The sequence below is a fragment of the Chionomys nivalis genome, chromosome 4 (assembly GCF_950005125.1).
Source record: "Chionomys nivalis chromosome 4, mChiNiv1.1, whole genome shotgun sequence".
Classification (NCBI taxonomy): domain Eukaryota; kingdom Metazoa; phylum Chordata; class Mammalia; order Rodentia; family Cricetidae; genus Chionomys; species Chionomys nivalis.
In genome coordinates this window covers 18,956,057-18,980,264 of record NC_080089.1, presented here as the reverse complement: position 1 = coordinate 18,980,264, position 24,208 = coordinate 18,956,057, and the positions used below count along the sequence as shown (strand labels likewise).

The following is a 24,208-nucleotide window of genomic DNA, read 5'->3' as shown; positions in this document are numbered from 1 at the left end:
AAGGACTTTTGAGAAGTGCTTTTTGAGGACCATCACCCTGAAATATTTTCATCAACACTGCCATTTTGTTCTCCCTGTTTTGGATACCTAACAATCAGGAACCCAGAAAGTGCTTAGTCATTTCACTATAAAGGCATTTAGAAGAATATGGTTCAGAAGAATCTGGTGTTCTGGATAAGAAAGAATTATGTTTCCTTGGTTCATTGTAGATATTCCAATCAAGAGGAAATTATGTGTCATAGAGGAGAAAGTATTCTACTAATGAGTCTCTTCAAGGCGTCCTTCATGTCTCTATTCCTCAGACTATAGATAAAAGGATTCATCATTTGAGGGACCACAGAGTACAGGACTGAAGCCACAGCAGTCTTCCTGGACGATTCTGTAACTGTTGAGCTAATGTAGACACCAAAACCTGTTCCATAAAATAAGGAGACAACTGACAGGTGAGACCCACAGGTGGAAAATGCTTTGTGTCTTCCTTCTGATGACTGCATTCTTAAAACAGTGGATACAATCTGACTATAAGACAAAATGATGCCAGAGAGAGGAACACCGCCAAATATGCAAGATGAAATGTATATAAGTATGTTGTCAATAAGAGTGTTGGAACAGGCAAGTTTAGTAATCTGTGTAAGTTCACAGAAGAAATGTGGGATTACCAACTCTGTGCAGAAGGACAGATGTAACACCATCAGACCATTTACCAGGGCATTCGCCATGCTCCCCATCACAGACAATGTTACCATTAGAATACAGAGGCAGGGGTTCATGATGATCCTATACCTAAGAGGATGGCAAATAGCAACATAACGGTCATATGCCATTGCTGCAAGAAGACAATTTTCCATACCAACAGACATCAAAACAAAGCAGACCTGAGTCAGGCATCCTATATAGGTAATATTCTGGTCTTGTGTTTGTATATTTACCAGCATCTTTGGAATTGTGCATGTGACTAAAAAGATGTCATTAAAAGAAAGACCAGAAAGAAAGAAGTACATGGGGGTGTGGAGATGGGACTCAGAGCTGGTGGCCAGAATGATCAGCAGGTTTCCTAGGACTGTGACAAGATACATGAAAAGAAATACACCGAAGATGATGAGTTGCAGTTCTATATCATCTGTGAGTCCCAGGAGAATGAATCCAGAAACAGTTTGGTTTACAGATTTCATGTTTGTGGTGAATCTGATGGGAAAGAAATGGGGCAAAAAGAAAACAAACTACATGAACAGCAGCAATATATGAAATAAAATCACTAGAAAACTAGCTCTTTGGTTTTGGCCTTTAACCTATAGAACCATGAAAAAAATAATTTCTAACATTAAGCTTTCTATTTTGTAGTCCTCAGCATCTAATATAGTTCACAAATCCTTGCCCCAACATGAGTATAAGAATATACCTAATGGGGGCTGGATTGGTGGTTCAATGTGTTAAGTGCATGCCACATAGCATAGGAACCAGAGATCAAACCAACAGAATCTGTAGAAGCATCAACTGGGTACATAGGCCCTTCTGTAGTTCCAGCCTTTGGAGACAAGACAGGGGATCACCCATGCAATATGGCCATTAAGACTAGCTGTCTGATGAGCTCTGGGTTTGATTGAGAGGCACTTCCTTAAGGAAAAGGTAGAGGACCCATTAAGGTGGCTCTTGGGAACAATATCAGATTTCTACATACACTTACATTCATGTTCACAAACATATGCATAACACACACACACACACACACACACACAAATGTGGAAAAATTTAATGGGGAATGGAGACATCCTCTGAATTGAAACTCTCCCTCCAGGAAGGGAAGAGAGAATCATGAGACTGAGATTTCACTATGAGAGGAGACACTGACTAGCAGACCTGCATAAAGCAGGATGACACTGCCACAGGTGGGTGGTGACTTTACAGCCTGTGGAGCCTTCAAGTCATACTGAGAATGCAAATTTCCTGAGTTATCATCAGTGTAGGGATGAGGGTTTTGGTGGTACAGCTGCATTTGAGTCTCCCTGCTCTACACGTAACTCCTCACCTATACTTACTTAAGTAATCTCTGGTTGACCAAGTCAGACTTTGGCAAAATGGTTAATTTTGTCTACTGTGGATACTCTGTCTGGGGAAAGTGTTAGTTGTGTCTCTCCAGGAAGTTTCATCATATTTGAGAAGAGACAAATCTCTAGTCAGAAAGAAATTGGACCTTTCCTTGGTGAGATTACTAGAGGAGCTCAGTTAGAGCCAGTAGGATAACAGTGCAAATACAAGATTATGAACCACTGATTGGAGCTGTATGGGAGTACAGGGAGTTCTGTTTCTCAACATCTTAATACAGTCTTTTATCATTGTTTCCCACAATGAATTCCAGTAAAATCTACCTGTTTTTGTTGTCACAGCATTTACTAAGATGCTGATATCTGTTTGGCTTCAAGAGGAACAATGTTAATATCTCACCTGGATGCTGAAAATGGATGATTTGTCTCAGAAAATTCAGGTAGACTAGAGCAGTCAGGAGAAACTCCTGTGTAAGAGTGAGAGAGATCTGGCATTGATTCCTAAAATGACAGGAATATTGCGTTAGGTCATAGCCTGAATCATACAGTCTGTCTTCTCAAGGGGTTTGATAACCAAACCTCCTCATTAAAGCAGTGGTTTCTCCTGTCTTTCTCCTCCCAAGAGCACAACTCCTTAAAGACTTGTTCTATAAAGACAGGAGTCCCTCACAACAGATCCCCTGATACTCCAGGCTTAGAGTATACATATTAGTTATCTCCATCATTTCAGCTCATCTCCAACAAGGCTCTTGAATTAAAACATATACCACAAGCTCATATAAAGGATCACCCCTGAAAACACAGTAAGGAGACACAGACATGAATATCAAAAGATAACAAATAAAATGGGTAACAAAAAAAAAAACCCAAACACAACTTCTTCAATAAATACAAGCATTCTTTGTGAAAAACAAAGAAAAGCTACGTCAGAAAGTCTGATGTAAATTTCAAGCATGAAAATATGTCTTACGTATGAAGATATGTTATTATTACAAATATTTAAAAAGTATTGTAAAATACAAATAATGTATCACAGCTGTTCTTGAGTATCAATGATATTTTCTTCACCATCTTATATTTTAACCAGAAAGTTCTGATCGTTATTAGAAAATATAGAAAAAACAATTAATTATGACATAAAATTTTACTTGGTTAGTCATTTTTGACTATATATATTGATATATTTTATACATGTATAGTATAATATTTATATCCATTATATATATGTAACATTCACTCGTTATACCCATTATGATCTCCATCTCATCACTATAAATCCTCCCTCCTTACTGATATTACCATTTCTATATTCATGCTTTTTGTGGCTTAGTTTTGTTTTAGAGGTCAAGTGAATTCAATCAGGATCTTTCTAGGACCACGGGTTTGGAACTGCCTGGTAAGCTCCTTCATGTATACAAATGAAGACAATTATTGGCCCTTTCACAGAACCTGTTAGTAAACCATAGTTCATCAAAGGGGATTAGAGTCCATTATGTTGATATGTGGTCAGTGATTGACTATTGGTAGGTACAGTCTTATGCAGACAACCAAAGCTTCATTGGAATCAAGATTGCTTTGATTATGCTATGACCAGAAGACAGAATTTCACAGCCTTTCACATATCTTCCAGGCCTTACATTCTTTCCAGGCCTTTCTTTGAGATGTTTCCTACCTTTGGATGGTGTAGTATAAATGCCTTGCTTAGAGTTAAACATTTAACTACCACTTATTCTCAGAACCTTGAGCCTCTACTTGTATCTGTATTCACTGTTGTTGATTTCAAAGAAAGGGTTAACTGATTGGAGCTGAAAATAGCATTTCCCTATAGATAAGAATATAAATATCATTTCAGGTTCCCTCTCCTCAGTTGCCCAAGTTACCAGCTGGGGACATCTCCCTGGACACCTGCGAACCCCTCTAGAGTCAAGGGTGGATACGGGAGCAGTGAAGTATATATCCTAACTAAGGGAGCCATCTTAGGGTTGGCAAGAGACTTAAGTAGACCTCTGTGTGACTTCTTTGGGACTTAATGACTGCGGAAATGGAACAGGACAGAAACCTATCCTATACTGATGAATATCTTACATATCACCTTAGAACCTTCATCTGGCGATGGATCGAGGTAGAGACAGAGACTCAATTTGGAGCGACGGTCTGAGCTCTTAAGGTCCAAATGAGGAGCAGAAGGAGGGAGAACATGAGCAAGGAAATCAGGACCACGAGGGATGCACCCACCCACTGTGACAGTGGAACTGATTTATTGGGAGCCCACCAAGGCCAGCTGGGCTGGGACTGAATAAGCATGGGTTGAAACTGGACTCTCTGAGCATGGCGGACAATGAAGGCTGATGAGAAGCCAAGGACAATGGCACTAGGTTTCGATCCTAATACATGAACTGGCTTTGTGGGAGCTTAGCCTGTTTAGACGCTCACCTTCCTGGACGTAGATAGAAGACCTTCATCTTCCCACAGGGCAGGGAATTTGGACTGCTCTTCAGTATCGAGAGGGAGGGGGAATGGTGTGGGGGGAGGAGAAGAGGAGTGGGGATAGGGGGAGGGGAGTGGGGGAAGGGGGCAATATTTGGGAGGAGGGGAGGGAAATGGGAAACGGGGAGCAGTTGGAAATTTTAATTAAAAAAGAATAAAAAAAAATTAAAAAAAAAAAGAATATAAATATCAAAATGCACTTTTGTATGATGATAATTTACCTACACATCTGTTTTAAGTATGACCCTAACCCTGATAATCCATAGTCCATGCCTACCAGAAAGCTAGGTAGGCTGCCTGCAAATTTTCTTTTCTCCCTGTCTTCTTCCAAATCAAATTCCCCACTATCATCCCCAGCTCAGCAGGAAAACACCTCTGGCAACTTTCCCTAATCCCCTCTTCGAATCTCCTTTGGATCTCATAGATTTTCCACTTTTAGTCTCTCTCCCACAATTCATTAGCAGGCATGCTTTGTGAACACACCAGCTAGGCAGGCCATGAAATCAGATCCACATAAAATTTTATACTGGGCAGCCTGCAGTCATCACACTCTCCAAATGTAGAAACTCCAAGGAGTAAAACACTTACCCAATAGAGACAAAGTCAAATATCATCACCCAGACTTAAAAGCATCCCAATTACAGTTACCTGGACATCATCATAAAAGCATAACCAATAACAGCTAGGAAATATGTCTTAACTGGAGCCCAGCAACTCTACAATAACAAACACTGAATATTTCAACATAGGCGAAGCCCAAGAAAAAGACCTAAAAACAGTATGTGTGAAGATGATAGAGGCCCTTAATGAAGAAATCCAGGAATGTGAAGAAATGCTTAAAGAAAAAAGAAATTAGACCTGCGGGCCTATGCACGCGCCAGGAGGAGACAGACCGGAGGGCCGTCGCACGTGCCTGGCGGAGACACACCGGAGACCGGCGTGCAGACGCGGCAGAGACTGGCGGATGTGGGATAGTCCAAGAATGAAACAGTGAAGCCCACACTGAGAGCAGATCGTCCCACTACAATTAAATCAAGTAGGTTTCTTGGGGCCTAACCTGCAGATTGGGAGGCCTTTTATTGGTGAGATCCACTGGTCTGTCCCTGAAGACACTCCTGGGTGGGGAGAGTGTTCTTGGCCCACGGCAGGCCACAGGAAACGGAGCAGGGGCATTCCCAGACCTCCTTGACCCCTCGGTTAGTCTGTGAGGGCTGGTCCCCTCTGCTGGTGCTGCTCCTCCTCTGCTGCAACCTCTCTCTTCCTGGCCCATCCCAGCTTGTGCCCAGGGGGCCCCCTTCACTCTCCCTCCCTTACACAGGGCCACAGGATCACCCAGTTTAGCCTGTTTGGGCTCTGGGTCAGGAGCTCGGGACAGAGGGCAAAGGGAGTTTCTCTGTTTTGGTGGCTGGCCCACAGAGTGGTAGGCCTTTTGTTGGCGGGATCCCTGGCGAACGGGGAGCCTGGACCTGCTCCTGGAGACCCTTCTGAGTGGTGAGAAGGATCTTGGCCCACGGTAGGAGACAGGAAACAGAGCGAGGGCATCTTGTAAGCGAGGCCCCTGGCCCAGCAGGGAAACCTGATCCTGCTTTAAAAGACCCATTAGATAGCATTGATAGGAGGAGATGGGCAGGCGCCAAGGCAAGAATTCACCTAACAATCTGAAAAACAACATGAAAACACCAGAACCCAATGATCTTACATCAGAAGGACTTGAACATCCTAACACAGAAGAAGTGGAAAAAATTGACTTTATGAAAGCAATAGAGTCCCTTAAAAACATGTAAAAAACATCCTTATAGAAATGGATGAGAAGTATAACAAAAAGTTTGAAGAAATGAGTAAATATGTGAATGATACCCTGGGAAACCAAGAAAAAACGATAAACAAGCAATGGAAACAGTTCAAGAATAGAAAAGTGAAATGGAAGCAAGGAAGAAAACGCAAACTGAGGGCCAGCTGGATATGGAAAATCTAGATCAACAGCAGAGACTACAGAATCAAGCATAATTAATAGAATACAAGAAGCCAGGAAGAAAACACAAACTGAGGAAGAGCTGGATATGGAAAATCTAGGTCAATGAGCAGAGACTACAGAAACAAGCATAATCAATAGAATACAGGAGATAGAAGAAAGAATCTCAGGTTCTGGGGATACCATAGAGAAAATAAATGCACTGATCAAAGAAAACAGAAAAGCCAACAAAATCTCATCACAAAATATTCAAGAAATACAGGACACAATAAAAAGACCAAACCTAAGAATAATAGGGATAGAAGAAGGAGAAGAGTCACAGCTCAAAGGCACAGAAAATATTTTTAACAAAATTATGGAAGAAAACTTTTCCAACCTAAAGAAAGATATTCGTTTGAATATTCAAGAAGCATACAGAACACCAAATAGACTGGTTCAAAAAAAATCCTCTAGCCATATAATAATCAAAACACAAAATATACAGAATAAAGAAAGAATATTAAGAGCTGCAAAGGAAAAAAAGGCCAAGTAATTTATAAAGGTAAACCAATCAGACTTACACCTGACTTCTCTATGGAAACCATGAAAGCCAGAAGGTCCTGGATAGAGGTACTGCAGAAACTAAGAGACCATGGATGCAAGCCCAAACTACTATACCCAGCCAAGCTATCGTTCACTATCAATGGAGAAAACAAAACATTCCAGGATAAGAACAAATTTAAACAATACGTAGCCACAAGTTCAGCTTTACAGAAAGTAATAGAAGGAAAATCACAACCCAAGGAATCCAACATTGCCAACACTGCCTACAATAACTCAGGCATCTAGTGACCCTTCACAAGTACAACTCAAAGAAGGGAGACACACAAACTCTACTACCAAAAACAATAAGAATAACCGACTAAACAACCACTGGTCATTAATATCACTTAATATTAATGGTCTCAATTCACCTATAAAAAGGCACAGGCTAAGAGATTGGATACGAAAACAGGATCCAACATTCTGCTGTTTGCAAGAAACACATCTCAACCACAAAGACAGGCATTGACTCAGAGTAAAGGGTTGGGAAAAGGTTTTTCAAGCAAATGGTCCTTAAAAAAAAGGCAGGTGTGGCCATACTAATTTCTAACAAATCTGACTTCAAACTAAAATCAATCAGAAGAGATCGAGATGGACACTTTATACTCATAACAGGAACAATTCATCAGGATGAAGTCGCAATCCTGAATATCTATGCTCCTAATATAAAAGCACCCACGTATGTAAAAGAAATATTACTAGAACTTAAGGCAGACATTAAACCACACACACTAGTAGTAGGAGACTTCAACACACCTGTCTCACCAATGGACAGGTCAATCAGACAGAAAACTAATAGAGAATTAAGAGAATTGTTGGAGGTAATGAAGCAAATGGACTTAACAGACATCTATAGAACACTCCACCCAAATAGGAAAGAATATACCTTCTTCTCTGAAGCTCGTGGAACCTTCTCAAAAATTGACCACATACTCAGAAACAAAGGAAACCTCCACAGATAAAAAAAGAATCAGTGTCCACCTGTGTCTTATCAGATCAACACGGATTAAAGTTAGAAGGCAACAACAATGCTACCCCCAGAAAGCCAACAAAGTCATGGAAACTGAACAGTCAACTACTGAACCACACCTGGGTCAAGGAAGAAATTAAGAAAGAAATTAAAGTCTTCCTTGAAGACAATGAAAATAAAGAGACAACATACTCAAACCTATGGGACACGATGAAAGCAGTGCAAAGAGGAAAGTTCATAGCACTAAGTGCCCACTTAACGAAAATGGAGAAAGCATACATTGGGGACTTAACAGCACACCTGAAAGCTCTAGAAAAAAAGAAGCAGACGTGCACAGGAGGAGTAGAAGACTGGAAATAATCAAACTGAGGGTGGAAATCAACAAAATAGAAACACAGAAAACAGTCCAAAGAATCAATGAAACAAAAAGTTGGTTCTTGGAGAAAATCAACAAGATCGACAAACCCCTATCCAAACTAATTAAATGATAGAGAGAACACGCAAATAAACCACAGACACAGAGGAAATTCAGAGAATCATTAAATCTTACTACAAAAGCCGGTATGCCACAAAACTGGAGAATGCAAAAGAAATGGACATTTTTTTAGATAAGTACCATATACCAAAGCTAAACCAAGAACAGGTGAACGATCTAAATAGACCTGTTAGTTGCAAAGAATTAGAAACTGTTATCAAAAATCTCCCTTCCAAAAAAAGCCCAGGACCAGATGGTTTCAATGCAGAATTCTACCAGACCTTCCAAGAAGAGCTAATACCTATACTTCTTAATGTATTTCACAATATAGAAACAGAAGAGTGATTACCAAATTTCTTTTATGAAGCTACAATTACCCTGATACCAAAACCACACAAAGACCCAACCAAGAAAGAGAATTACAGGCCTATCTCACTCATGAACATTGATGCAAAAATCCTCAATAAAATACTGGCAAACCAAAACCAAGAACACATCAGAAAAATTATCCATTATGATCAAGTAGGCTTCATTCCAGAGATGCAGGGCTGGTTCAACATACGCAAATCTATCAATGTAATCCACCATATAAATAAACTGAAAGAAAACAAACATATGATCATTTCATTAGATGCTGAAAAAGCATTCAACAAAATTCAACACCCCTTTGTGATGAAGGTCTTGGAGAGATTAGGGATACAAGGGGCATACCTAAATATAATAAAAGCTATCTACAGCAAGCCGACAGCCAACATTAAATTAAAGGGAGAAAAACTCAAAGCCATCCCACTAAAATCAGGAACACGACAAGGATGTCCACTCTCTCCATACTTCTTCAATAATAGTGCTTGAAGTTCTAGGAATAGCAATAAGACAACATAAAAGGATCAAGGGGATTCGAATTGGAAAGGAAGAAGTTAAGCTTTCGTTATTTGCAGATGATATAATAGTATACATAAGTGACCCAAAAAACTCTACCAAAGAACTCCTACAGCTGAGAAACACCTTTAGTAATGTGGCAGGATACAAGATCAACTCCAAAAAATCAGTTGCCTTCCTATACACAAAGGATAAGGAAGCAGAGAGGGAAATCAGAGAGGCATCACCTTTCACGATAGCCACAAATAGCATAAAATATCTTGGGGTAACTCTAACCAAGGAAGTGAAAGATCTATATGACAAGAACTTTAAGTCTTTGAAGAAAGAAATCGATGAGGACACCAGAAAATGGAAGGATCTCCCTTGCTCTTGGATTGGGAGAATCAACATAGTAAAAATGGCAATTCTACCAAAAGCAATCTATAGATTCAATGCAATCCCCATCAAAATCCCACCTAAATTCTTCACAGATCGGGAAAAGACAATAATCAACTTTATATGGAAAAACAAAAAACCCAGGATAGCCAAAACAATCTTATACAATAAAGGACTGTCTGGAGGCATTACCATCCCTGACTTCAAACTCTATTACACAGCTACAGTATAGAAAACAGCTTGGTATTGGCATAGAAACAGAGAAGTTGACCAATGGAATCATATAGAAGACCCTCGCTTTAACCCACAAACCTATGAACACCTGATTTTTGATAAAGGACCTAAAAGTATACAATGGAAAAAGATAGCATCTTTAACAAATGGTGCTGGCAAAACCTGATGTCAGCCTGTAGAAGAATGAAAATAGATCCATATCTATCACCATGCTCAAAACTCAAGTCCAAATGGATTAAAGACCTCAATATCAGTCCGAACACACTGAACCTGATAGAAGAGAAAGTGGGAAGTACTCTACAACACATGGGCACAGGAGAACACTTCCTACGTACAACCCCAGCAGCACAGACATTAAGGGCATCATTGAATAAATGGGACCTCCTGAGACTGAGAAGCTTCTGTAAAGCAAAGGACACTGTCACTAAGACAAAAAGGCAACCTACTGACTGGGAGAAGATCTTCACCAACCCCGCAACAGACAAAGTTCTGATCTCCAAAATATATAGAGAACTCAAGAAAGTAGACCGTAAAGGGCTAATCAACCCAATTTAAAAATGGGGCCCTGCGCTGAACAGAGAATTCTCAACAGAAGAAGTTCGAATGGCCAAAAGACATTTAAGGTCATGCTCAACTTCCTTAGCAATCAGGGAAATGCAAATCAAGACAACTTTAAGATACCATCTTATACCTGTCAGAATGGCTAAAATAAAAAACACCAATGATAGCCTTTGCTCGAGAGGATGTGGAGAAAGGGGTACACTCATCCATTGCTGGTGGGAATGCAAACTTGTGGAACCACTTTGGAAAACAGTATGGCGGTTTCTCAGGAATTTCGGGATCCACCTACCCCTGGACCCAGCAATACCACTCTTGGGAATATACCCAAGAAATGCCCTATCATACAACAAAAGTATATGCTCAACTATGTTCATAGCAGCATTGTTTGTAATAGCCAGAACCTGGAAACAACCTAGATGCCCTTCAATGGAAGAATGGATGAAGAAAGTATGGAATATATACATATTAGAGTATTACTCAGCAGTAAAAAACAATGACTTCCTGAATTTTGCAGGCAAATGAACAGAAATAGAAAACACTATCCTGAGTGAGGTGAGCCAGACCCAAAAAGAGGAACATGGAATGTACTCACTCATATTTGGTTTCTAGCCATGAATAGGGGACGTTGAGCCTATTATGCGTGATCTTAGAGAAGCTAATTAAGAAGGTGAACCCAAAGAAAAACATTTAGGCGATGAAAGGAGACAGAGACAAAGACCCACATTGGAGCACCGGACTGAAATCTCAAGGTTCAAATCAAGAGCAGGAGACAGAGCACAAACAAGGAACTCAGGACCGTGAGGGGTGCACCCACACACTGAGACAATGGAGATGTTCTATCAGGAACTCACCAAGGCCAGCTGGCCTGGGTCTGAAAGAGCATGGGATAAAATAGGACTTGCTGAACATTATAGACAATGAGGTCTACTGAGAACTCAAGAACAATGGCAATGGGTTTTTGATCCTACTGCACGTACTGGCATTGTGGGAGCCTAGGCAGTTTGGATGCTCACCTTACTAGACCTGGATGGAGCTGGGTGGTCCTTGGACTTCCCACATGGCAGGGAACCCAGATTACTCTTAGGGATGATGAGGGAGGGGGACTTGATGGGAGAGGGGGAGGGAAATGGGAGGTGGTGGCGGGGAGAAGGCAGAAATCTTTAATAAATAAATAAATAAATAAATAAATAAATAAATAAATAAATAATAAAAATATCAAATAAAACATAAACAAAAAGAAAAAAGAAAAAAAGAAATTCAGGAAAATACAAACAGTACAAGGAAATGAATAAAACTGTTCGAGACCTGACTATTGAAGGATAATTGTTTAAAAAAAAATCAAGGGAATGCTAGAATTGAAAAATTTGGGTATTCAAACAGGAACTATAGCAGCAAGCTTCACCAGCAGAATAAAAAAGATGGAAGAAAGAATCTTAGGTATTGAAGATATAATAGTAAAAATGGATATATTGGTAAAATTAAAATGTTAAATCTAAAGTTTTCTTTAAAAAATCTGAGGTATAGGAAGCGATCTCCTGTGCCCATATGTTGTAGGGTACTTCCCGCTTTCTGAACATGGTGGACAATGAGGGCTGATGAGAAGCCAAGGACAATGGCACTGGGTTTTGATCCTACTGCATGTACTGGCTTTGTGGGAGCCTAGCCTGTTTGGATGCTCACCTTCCTAGACCTGGATGGAGGGGGGAGGACCTTGGACTCCCCACAGGGCAGAGAACCCTGACTGCTCTTTGGACTGGAGAGGGAAAGGGAGGTGAGTGAGGGTGGTGCGTGGGGGGAGGAGGAGGGAAAAGGGAGGTGGGTAAGAGGCGGAAATTTTTAATTAAAAAAAAAAACTCAAGTCCGAATGGCTTAAAGACCTCAACATCAGTCTGAACACACTGAACCTGAGAGAAGAGAAAGTGGGAAGTACTTTATGATACTTTAAAAGAAGAGTTAATGCCGATAGTTCTCAAATTATTCCACAAGATCAAATATTATCAAATTCATTTTATGATGCCACAGTTACCATAATACATGAACCACATAAAAACTCAAAAAGAGAGTGACAGTCCAATTTTAGTTATGAACATAGATGAAGTAATACTCAATAAAATACTGGCAAACAAAATCCAAGAGTATATCAAAAATATTATCCACCTTGATTAAGTAGGCTTCATCCAAGAAATGCAGGGATGTTTCAACAAACAAAAATAAGGAAACGTAATGCACCACATAAATAAAGTAAAAGGAAAAATACATAATCATGTTCTTAGATGTTGAAAAAGTCTTTGACAAATTCTAAACACCCTTTCATGATAAAAATCCTGGAAAGATTAGGAATTAAAAAAAAAGAACGTATCTGAACATAATAAAGGCAATTTACAGCAAGTCTATAGTCAAGATCAAATTAAATGAAGAGAAACTTAAAGCAATCCCACTAAGATCAAGAAAACACAGGCTGTACACTCTCTCTATATCTATCCAATGTGGTACTTGAAGTGTCTAAGTATTTTTATTTGCAAATGATATGTTAGTATACATAAGGGACCCTAATTCCACCAGGGAACTCCCACAGTTTATAAACAGTTTTAACATAATGGACAATGAGGACTACTGAAAACTCAAGAACAATGGCAATGAGTTTTTGATCCTACTGCACGTACTGGCTTTGTGGGAGCCTAGGCAGTTTGGATGCTCACCTTACTAGACCTGGATGGAGGTGGGTGGTCCTTGGACTTACCACAGGGCAGGGAACCAGGATTACTCTTAGGGATGATGAGGGAGGGGGACTTGATGGGGGAGGGGGAGGGAAATGGGAGGTGGTGGCGGGGAGAAGGCAGAAATCTTTAATAAATAAATAAACAATAAAAAAATAAACAGTTTTAACAAATTCTATACAAGATTAACTCAGAAGTGGTTTTAAGGTCTTTTTCTTGTCTTTCAGCCTTGTTGGAAGATTCAGGACTTGCTACAGTAGAATAGTTGGGCTCTGGTGGTGACATATTTCCCTGACTGTTGTTGATTGTGTTTTTGTGCTGGAGTCTAGACCTCTGAGTTTTGGGTATTGATTATTTGTCGAGGGTCTAATTTCTGAGTTTTTCTTAATTGAATGAGTGTTTAATTTCTGCTTGTGTTGGGAGTTGGAACACAGTAAATAAGAGGGGAAACTGAACTGGGGATAGGGTTGATGGGGCACTTAGAGAGTGGAGTAGTTCCACAGGCAGGCAGTTGACCTGGTCTTCTGGAAGATATGACTTGTGTTTGGACAGGGAGAGTCTTCTGGAGTTGGGTGCTAGTTCTTCTGGCATTTCGAATCTGTGGCCTGGCGAGGGGTATCAGCCTGAGGGAACCAAGAAAGTGGAGGAGGTCTACAGGAAACTGCTCTATCTATTTTTCTGGCAGTCATGGCAGATTGGCAAAAGGTATCTTCCAGAGTTGAGGGTTGGTATTATGGCTGGTGTGGCCTATTGTTGGACAGGCAGTGTCTACCAAAGATATTTTTTATTCTGCTTGATATAATCTTTTAGTCCTGATTTCCTTTGTGTTTTTTTTTAGTATAGTTACTATGTTTATTCAATTGCATCTTCATTCTGATTGAGTCCTCTTTAATGTTTCTCTTTCATTATTAAATTCCATTCTCGAGTCCTGGATTGTAACTGTCATTTTCATCGGCTTTGTGTATGTGGTTTTTTGGGCATTTCTCAGGCATTTAGTCCTCCTTAAGCTCTTTGTCTTTGATCTCATTAAACTCTTTCTTTGTACCTATAAACTCCTTGAGATCACTGATGAAGTTTTGATTTTTTTTTAAGTTCTGTGTTCTGTGTCCTGTGTTTCATCAAAATAATTGTCACTTCTACAGGACTGGCAGGATTTAGAGAGAAGATACTGGCATGTCCTTTCATATTCTTTTTATTTTTGCACTGGGTCTTGGCTTGTGGACTATTTTCTTTCTAAGTCTATTGTAGACAGAGAAGGTCAGGGAAGAAGAGAGGATATAAGAAGAGTTTGACCCTAGAGGTTAGAGTGGAATTAGGTAGACAGAGGAAACAGAGCTAGTATACAGGCTATGCATCCTAGTCCATGTCTGGAGTTTTGGTGGTAGATCTGTATAGGTAGCAAGATTTAATGTGATGTGAGAAGGGATTGGCATTGAGAACAGGTAGGGAGGGTCCTGACAGGCACCTAGAAACCATTTGTGGTGCAGGCAAGGAAGGCCAGACTAGTCAGTACACTGGATATATGATTGACTCTGGAGAACCATGTGGGCAAAGCAATGCATAATCGGCATGTGGGTGACTACAGGTAGGGCAGGTAGTAGCAGGAATATTGAGGTTTGCTGAAGCTCAGGTGGAGGAAGACAGACTATCCCTAGGCCCTGCATGTGGGACCTGGCATAAGCTGGTGGATTGTGAAGAATATATGGATGGGGAGGTTCAGGAGACTCACTGGGGAAGGGCATAGGAAGTGTAGCTGAGAGCAGTGGTTGGAATCAGACTAGAAGTGACCTGTCAGGAAAGTTTTGAAAATTCTTTGGAAGTAAATGAGTTTGTTCACAAATGAACATGCAGACAACATGCAGAAGCTATCACTTCCCATTATTATCTTCCTGGAAAGCTAAATTGGTCCGCATGGGCCTCTTACAACCGTGTTCCAGCCCCCACAGGAGGCTGAACTATTCAGGGAATCAAGAAGAAATTGGACAATTTGCCTAACAAGAAGTCTTGGGAATTAACATCTTAATGAAACTGTAAATATTTCCTCAGTTCTTATGTTTTATCCTGTACCTTGGCTTCATTTACTCTTTGGGCCAGAAGGATACCTACATGTAAACTGCAAGGTATCCTTTCAGCCCAAAGAAGACTTTCCAAGAAGAAACATTAGCTTATTTGTTTAACTTCAGAAAGAAATAAAAAAAAAAAAAAAGTCCAGTCAGCATAAAGAATGCATGAGTGATGGCGTCCCAAAGAAGAAAAACAGCCAAGTAAGTGTTTGGGGTACCTGGAGTAAATAAAAGGAGGAACATGAGCCATCTGATGACAAAATTGATGAGAACCTAGTTTGATGGTATCATAAAAGCTAAATTATTCACTTTTACCAAGACTTTATTTTATTTTATTTATTTATTTATTTTTGGTTTTTCGAGACAGGGTTTCTCTGTGGTTTTGGAGCCTGTCCTGGAACTAGCTCTTGTAGACCAGGCTGGTCTCGAACTCACAGAGATCCGCCTGCCTCTGCCTCCCAAGTGCTGGGATTAAAGGAGTGCGCCACCACTGCTCGGCTTACCAAGACTTTAATGATTTTCCAAGATTTAATTATTCATTTTTTCAGCAAGTTGTATTTGTGAATGTCTGTTTTTGCATGTACACCCATGCCGTGGAATGAGTATGGAAGTATTTGGACAACTTTGGGAGTTGACTCTTTCCTCCCACCTTACTGAGATGGCTCTTACTGTATTTGCTGCTAAGCATTGTTTTCAAGACTAACTGGTACACAAGATCCTAGCCAATTCTTCTGTATCCATCTTCTATATTGCTATAAAAATACTGAGATTACAACTCTGTTTAAGAGCATTTGATTTCTGTGTGGGTTCTAAGGATTGTAGTGAGGTCAAGAGGCTTGCACAGCAAGCAATTCACTGAAATGTTTTCTGGACTCCAAAACTGATGTTTAGCAGTGTTATCATGTCCAAATACACCTCAATAATTCACGGAATAGAAGGATTCCCAAAACCGTTCTGTCAACAGAACGGTTATTCTGCTATTGATTATTTGGAAGGCCGTGAAGACTGTGAGCCTCTTCTAAATCGTTTAATTTGGGGGTAGTAAGATGATTAAATGAAAAAAGTACTTGCTGCCAAGTCTAACAACCTATGCTCTATTCCCAAAACCTATACAGTGAAAGAAAAGAATCTACTCCTGCAAGCCATCCTCTGACCCCCTCACACACACTGTTATACATATGAATAAATAAATAACCATTTTTAATCTCTTAAACTATGATAGCCTGTAAACAAAGTACAAGGGGCTAGGTGGGATCATAACAGTGCTTCCTTGAGCACAGACTCAGAGGGTACATGAGTCCTCCCATTCCTGAGAGTTTCCCCAGGCTCTAGAACAATACAGTGTGAAAGAGCAGATAGGCAAATGCTTAGATGTCTTAAAAAGAAGGTACAGGAAACTAGTTCATTGAAACTAGTTACTAATTTCATCAAATAATGATCCTTACCTCAGTCCTTTTTGGTATATAAAACATTTATTCTCTTTTGGTTGAATTATTACACTATAGTGTACTATGTTTTCCAAGTCTTACAGTGATATAAACTATTTATGCCCAAAGATTTCTCTACGCATACTTATATTTTGATTATATTCACCTACTGTCCTATTTTTCTTATCCTTTTTCCCTTCCTTCTCTTCTCCACATCTCTACTACTATCCCTTCTACTTTCATGTCTGTTGTAAAATATTATAAGAAAAAGGTGACATCTTTCTTCTAGAACCCTAATTATTTTAATTAAAGTTATGATCTCTAATTTTATCCATTTCTCAATAATAACATAGTTTTTATGTTTACTTATGTATGAATATGACTTCTTTTGTATACATATTTTTTGCTTTACCCATTCATTCATTGATGAGTGTTTAGGTCAATTTAACCACACTGCCTTTATAATAAGCATGAGTAAACAGGTATTATTTTTTTTATCCTTTTGGGATATATGCTCAAAAATGCTACAGCTAGATTATGTTGAAATGTCATTTTTCCATTTTGTGAGGAACCTCCATACTGATACCACAATAACAGCACTAACTTACTGTTCTAACAACAATATTTTACTTCTTTTCAATCTTTTCACATGGCACAAATGCCTAATCTAATATCTATAAGGAATTATCTTTCATCCTTTTGTTGTTTCTAATTCCTTGGCAAGTTGTGGTAGAAAGAGCATTGTGAAGACAGCTTGGCCTATAAAGTGAGATCCTGTCTCTCCCTACAAAATAAAATAAAATATAATATAATTAGTTTGTCTTGGGAATTCTGTAGATGGAGAATTTAAAGCAGAGGTATAGGAGTCAAAGGATTGCAGCAATAGACTCCATAACAAAGGATTATAACTCAATGGGAAAGGCATGAGCCTTTGGCTAGGGAAAACATAATTTGCATATCAAGCTTGCACTCTTAAAATCCATAAGAGATTTTGGAGCCAGGAGGTGGAGGCACATGCCTTTAATCTCAGCACTCAGGAGGCAGAAGCAGGTAGATCTCTGTGAGTTTGAGGCCAGCCTGGTCTACAAGAGCTAGTTCTAGGACAGGCTCCAAATCTACAGAGAAACCCTGCTTGAAAAATAAAATCTATGAGAGATTTTGTATTTCCTACCTCTTCTTCAAGTCTCAATCATCTGACCTTTAAAAGGCAGACAGCAGGGTTTAGAGGGATGGCTAAATGGGTAAAGTGCTTACTGTAGAAACATAAAGACTCTTGTTCAGATTTCTAATACCCATGGAAAAGCCAAACTTGGCAGTGCATGCTTTCAAACCCAGAACTGGAGTCAGAGAGAGATAAATACTGGGGCCTTGCTGGGTATCCAGTAAATCTAAAATGGTGAATTCCAGGTTCAGTGAAAAAAGGCTCTATCTCAAAAATAAGGTGGAGAAGCTATTGAGTCATATATCCTTATTATCAGCTTCTGGCCTCCAAGCATGCCCACACAGGCAAACACATACACACACACACACACACACACACACACACACGAAAAATAAAACAGTTAAAATCTGGTCATAACTCACACTTAACGATTTTCTTTTAAAATGACTTAACATATATGCAACATGTCAATTATAATAGTTGTCATGTTAGGATTTTATTAGATGTTATAGAATGTGAAACTACTTAGAAGCAGGGAATGCTAGGAATGGTTGAGATGAGTGGAAGTGAAGTTAGCCTAGTTCCCAAGGCAAGTGTAGTAAACCTGTAGGGAGATGTATTACGAGGAAGCATAAATTTGCAAAAGATCTTGAAGGGTTTTGAAAGATTTACTGCGGGGGAGGCATATGTATGTGTGTACTTCAGTGTGAGGGGGCATACGTGTTCCATGATGTTTGGACAACTTTCAGAAGTCCACCTTGTTTTCTGTTTATTTGTTTGCTTGTTTGTTTTGAGGCGAGGTCTCCTTTTGTTTCTGCTACTGCACTGTAATTGTGACCTTCTAGCTAATATTCCTGTCTCTTCTGTGAGTCTCATCGTAGGAGATCTGAGGTGACAAGTGCAAGACACTACATCCTATCTTTTTATTTGTTATCAAGAATTAGAATCAGGTCACCATACTTGCAATGTAAGCACTTTTGTTGACTGAGCCATCTAACGGTCCTGAAGTTTTTAACACAACACACACACACAATTAAACTTCACTCAATGGACAGTAGTGAGAAATCCAAAGGTATTATACAGATACTAAAGTTTCTAAAACTCCATGACATACCCAGACACATTCCCAAAATAGTCTTATATGCCACTAAGCCTTCAGGTAACTGATTATTAAGATTATGGAGACTGCAGCATTGACTCCACTTGCTACTCAATCATAAAAGTCAGAGTTCAGATCCCAGCTCCTGTATCCAGTGACTCACATTAAGGACATTCCCTCATAATTTGAAAATTGTCCTTAGAGTTCAATTATCCTACCAAACAGTGAATGTATCAATTCATGTATAATTGATAAAATATCAAAGATAAGCATATACTCTAAATTTAGACCCCTTGGATTAATTTTATCTCTACACTCTGTGAAACCCCATCTGATTTTACTATTCATGCCTCCACTTTTTATGTTAAGTAACACTCATCTCTTTGTAAGTGGCAAATGAGAAAAGAAGTTAGTGTTGCAGGTATCTTCCAGGTCCATGCCTGCAATCCCAGCTCAGCAGAGATCTGAAGAAAAACTAGAAGGTCAAGGCCAGCCTAGGCAACTTACTGCCTCAAAGTAAAAATATTAAAAATAAAGGACCACCCTGAGTATGTAATATGGTGATAAATCACTTGTCTAACCTATAAAATACCCTGGGTTCAAATCCCACTCCTACCAATAAATAATAACAAAAAGTAAATAAACATTTAGTGGTTGTTCTTATAGGAGGTATTCAAGCAAAAACAGAGTAATTGTTTTCTTACTTTTATGAAGAAATTATGCTTATGCCTTTGTTACCAGAAATCTTAAGGGGTCCCACAAGGTCACTGCATGTTACTGAGGAAATCTAGATCCACCTACGTTGATTTAAAAAACAAAACCAAAAAAAAAAAAAACTGCTTTATAAATCTCAGCATCTGCAGGGAGAAGGAAGATGGAGAAGAGAAATAAAAAGAAACCACACTATTTTCGTTAAGCCAGAATGGAGGTCAGCTGCCCTGTGGACAAGCAGATACATATCCAGGAGGGGAACTTCAGCAAAGAGTGAAAAAGACTGAAGAACCAGAGAAAGCATGCTTCAGTTCTGACCAACCTCTGTAAAAAGGAGACGGAAGAGAAAACAAACAGACAAAAAGATATACCCCTCTGAGTCAGACCTCAGAAAGGCTGACAGACAAAACACAATCAAAACAAACTGTCTCAATAAATAATTGACATTCCTCTTTTTGAGAATGGCTCAAAATGAATCCACCTTCCTATGGTTGGTTCTGCCTCCCTGAAGGGTTATCCTTTAGCCAGATCACTGACCTGTGATCCCCGCCAGTGATTTTATTCTTTTGACAAAAAGTAGCCTATTTTACTGGTCCTTTACTGTTCCTGTGACATTATTATTGTACAGACATGACATTGTCCACAAAAATAAACAATATGAATGGCTCTGGTTTCAAGTGTCTTGAATACAGGGTCTGTGTATCTTCAAGCTCATTCCAATCAGTAAACCTAAAGCTTGATATATGGCAAGCACCAGTAATTATTTCTGGTGTGAGTAAATGAATACAAAAGAGGTTGTGAGGAAGATAATAATTCAAAATAAATCCAGTTGTTTTCAGGTGAGGCCAACGGATGATTAAGAGAATGGATGATTAAGTGCTAATTTAAGATTATAAATTCAAAGCTAATAGGACTCTTGTTTTAAGATAATTGTATAACCAGAAACTCAAATCCTTACTTAATACTGCAGTTAGTTTGTAGCATAATAAAATTAGAAAACCAAAAACAATCTCAAGTGGATTCTTTACAGTTTGGCTCAACTAGGAAGATAAGTAATCCTCATTTTCTCTTCACACCTGCTACTGTGAGATGTGTGTCAATATTGTTTTTCACAATCTTCCTGTCTTATTTTTTCTTTTTTATTAATTCTTTGAGAATTTCATAAAATGTATTTTGTTCATATTCATCACTCTCCCCCAACTCCTCCTTGATCTATCCTTACCTTCTTTACCCACCCAACTTTGTGTCCTCTTTGAATTTTAATGCATGAAGTCAAGATTTTGTTACCTATGTATGTATAGATATGTGACTATTCCCTAATGCTTGTTCAACCTGCTAGGAGTCACACCATTAAAGAAAACTGATTTCCCCTCTGCTAAGAGCTATAAATTGCCAGTACCTTCTTAGCAAGTGATCTTTGCCCACCTCATCCCTGTCTAGGCTGAAATTTAAAAAGATGAAATTCTCTGATATATTGATGGAGCTAAAAACAATCATTTTTAATGAGGTAGGACAGATCCAGAAGGAGAAACATCACATGTTTTCTCTCACTTGTACAGGTTAATATGTGAATCTTCAGGTAATATGTATTTCATTTGAAATAGCCATAGTCGTCAGGAAATTAGTCAGGAGCTATAAACGGGGCATTTGAGGGAGAGGAGATAAAATGAAGTGATATGAAGGGGTTAATAGAGCATGAAGCCTTATTTGTTCTTTTGAAACAAGGTCTCTAACTGAAGCCAGAGATCACTGATTCAACTAGGCTTGACTGCCAGTGAATTCACGGAAGCCTCCGTGCTGTGCAATTCAAGCACCAGGAGTATATATACTCAGCACATGAGAGCTTTTCTGTGACTGCTGGGCATCCGACACCAGGCCCTCATTTTGCACAGCAAGTATTTCATCAGCTTGCTCATCTCCTGGCACAGTTTCTATAATTTATGGGAAGGAATAAGATGAAGCCTAAAGTCTATGTGGTTTAGACTTTGAGACAGGTGAAAGTGTTCTCTTGAGGGTAGGGTGGGAGTAATTATTTAGCGTCAGCTTTGTTCCACTATCTCTGTTCTTTATTACAAAATAAATGCTGCCGTTGTTGCTGCTGCTGCTGCTTCTGCTTCTGCTGCTGCTGTTGTGGATATTGCTCTCAAGTTCAAATTTGAGGAAAATAGCAATAAGCAGTCCTTCTTGAAGATTTCATATTTTTTGCAGAAAAAGGTCTTCGAGTACCAAGTAGTAAAAGTAAGTCCCACTTACAAATGAAGCAGAGTTCTTCATTTGTAGGTCTATTCTTTCCACACAAGTAGCTCAGAAAGATTTAAAAGTTGTTTGATCTGAATCCTTTTTTTAATTAATTTATTTATTTATTAAAGATTTCTGCCTCCTCCCCGCCACCGCCTCCCATTTCCCTCCCCCTCCCCCAATCAAGTCCCCCTCCCTCGTCAGCCCGAAGAGCAATCAGGGTTCCCTGCCCTGTGGGAAGTCCAAGGACCACCCACCTCCATCCAGGTCTATTGAGGTGAGCATCCAAACTGCCTAGGCTCCCACAAAGCCAGTACGTGCAGTAGGATCAAAAACCCATTGCCATTGTTCTTGAGATCTCAGTAGTCCTCATTGTCCGCTATGTTCAGCGAGTCCGGTTTTATCCCATGCTTTATCAGACCCAGGCCAGCTGGCCTTGGTGAGTTCCCAATAGAATATCCCCATTGTCTCAGTGTGTGCATGCACCCCTCGCGGTCCTGAGTTCCTTGCTCATGCTCTCTCTCCTTCTGCTCCTGATTTGGACCTTGAGATTTCTGTCCCGTGCTCCAATGTGGGTCTCTGCCTCTGTCTCCTTTCATCGCCTGATGAAGGTTAATATTCAGGAGGATGCCTATATGTTTTTCTTTGGGTTCACCTTCTTATTTAGCTTCTCTAGGATCACGAATTATAGGCTCAATGTCCTTTATTTATGGCTAGAAACAAATTATGAGTGAGTACATCCATGTTCCTCTTTTTGGGTCTGGCTTACCTCACTTAGGATAGTGTTTTCTGTTTCCATCCATTTGCATGCAAAATTCAAGAAGTCATTGTTTTTTACTGCTGAGTAGTACTCTAATATGTATATATTCCATACTTTCTTCATCCATTCTTCCATTAAAGGGCATCTAGGTTGTTTCCAGGTTCTGGCTATTACAAACAATGCTGCTATGAACATAGTTGAGCATATACTTTGTATTGCTCGGTCCAAGGGTAGGTTGATCCTGAATTTCCTGAGAAACCGCCACACTGCTTTCCAGAGTGGTTGCACAAGTTTGCATTCCCACCAGCAATGGATGAGTGTACCCCTTACTCCACAACCTCTCCAGAAAAGGCTATCATTGGTGTTTTTTATTTTAGCCATTCTGACAGGTGTAAGATGGTATCTTAAAGTTGTCTTGATTTGCATTTTCCTGATTGCTAAGGAGGTTGAGCATGACCTTAAGTGTCTTTTGGCCATTTGAACTTCTTCTGTTCAGCTCAGGGCCCCATTTTATAATTGGGTTGATTAGCCTTTTACGGTCTAGTTTCTTGAGTTCTTTATATATTTTGGAGATCAGACCTTTGTCTGTTGCAGGGTTGGTGAAGATCTTCTCCCAGTCAGTGGGTTGCCTTTTTGTCTTAGTGACAGTGTCCTTTGCTTTACAGAAGCTTCTCAGTCTCAGGAGGTCCCATTTATTCAATGATGCCCTTAATGTCTGTGCTGCTGGGGTTATACGTAGGAAGAGGTCTCCTGTGCCCATGTGTTGTAGAGTACTTCCCACTTTCTCTTCTATCACGTTCAGTGTGTTTGGACTGATATTGAGGTCTTTAATCCATTTGGACTTGAGTTTTGTGCATGGTGATAGATATGGATCTATTTTCATTCTTCTACAGATTGACATCCAGTTTTGCCAGCAAAATTTGTTGAAGATGCTCTCTTTTTCCATTGTATACTTTTAGCTCCTTTATCGAAAATCAGGTGTTCATAGGTTTGTGGGATCTGAATCCTTTTATGTCTGCTTTCTGCCCTTTTCCAGTCCTGAAGAATATACAGATAAAGACTTTCACAAGTGAAAATACAGAACATCTGTTGTTCTAATTGTAGAATAAAGTTTGAGAAAGAATCTATGGAACTCCTATCCTGGGTACTATATCATTTACCTATAAACCATAAAATAGTATGCAAAATTAAGACTAAGCATTTATTATTCTTAGAGAGTTAATTATATAGCTTTTACCAGGTTCCCCCAAAGGTCTTGGGACAAAATTGCTAATAATGACAAAAAGAGCAGAGATAATTGTGGAACTCAATGTTAGAGCACTTCCCTAATATGTGAAAGGACTGAATTCAATCACCAGTGCTACAAAAAAAAATAATAATATAAAGAGGAGAAATGAGGAAAGAGAAGAGAACGGGGAAGGGAGGGTGTGAGAAGAAGGAGGAAAAGTTAATAA

At 39.5% G+C, this 24,208-nt stretch overlaps 1 protein-coding gene across 1 annotated transcript; it reads right to left on the bottom strand.

Moving 5' to 3' along the window:
- Window positions 1–236: 236 nt before the first annotated feature.
- On the bottom strand, window positions 237–1,184 carry LOC130873036 (olfactory receptor 7G2-like). Its single transcript, XM_057767542.1, has one exon. The coding sequence runs from the start codon at window positions 1,170–1,172 to the stop codon at window positions 237–239; it is 936 nt and encodes a 311-aa protein (XP_057623525.1). The 5' UTR covers window positions 1,173–1,184.
- Between the last annotated feature and the right edge of the window lie 23,024 nt (window positions 1,185–24,208).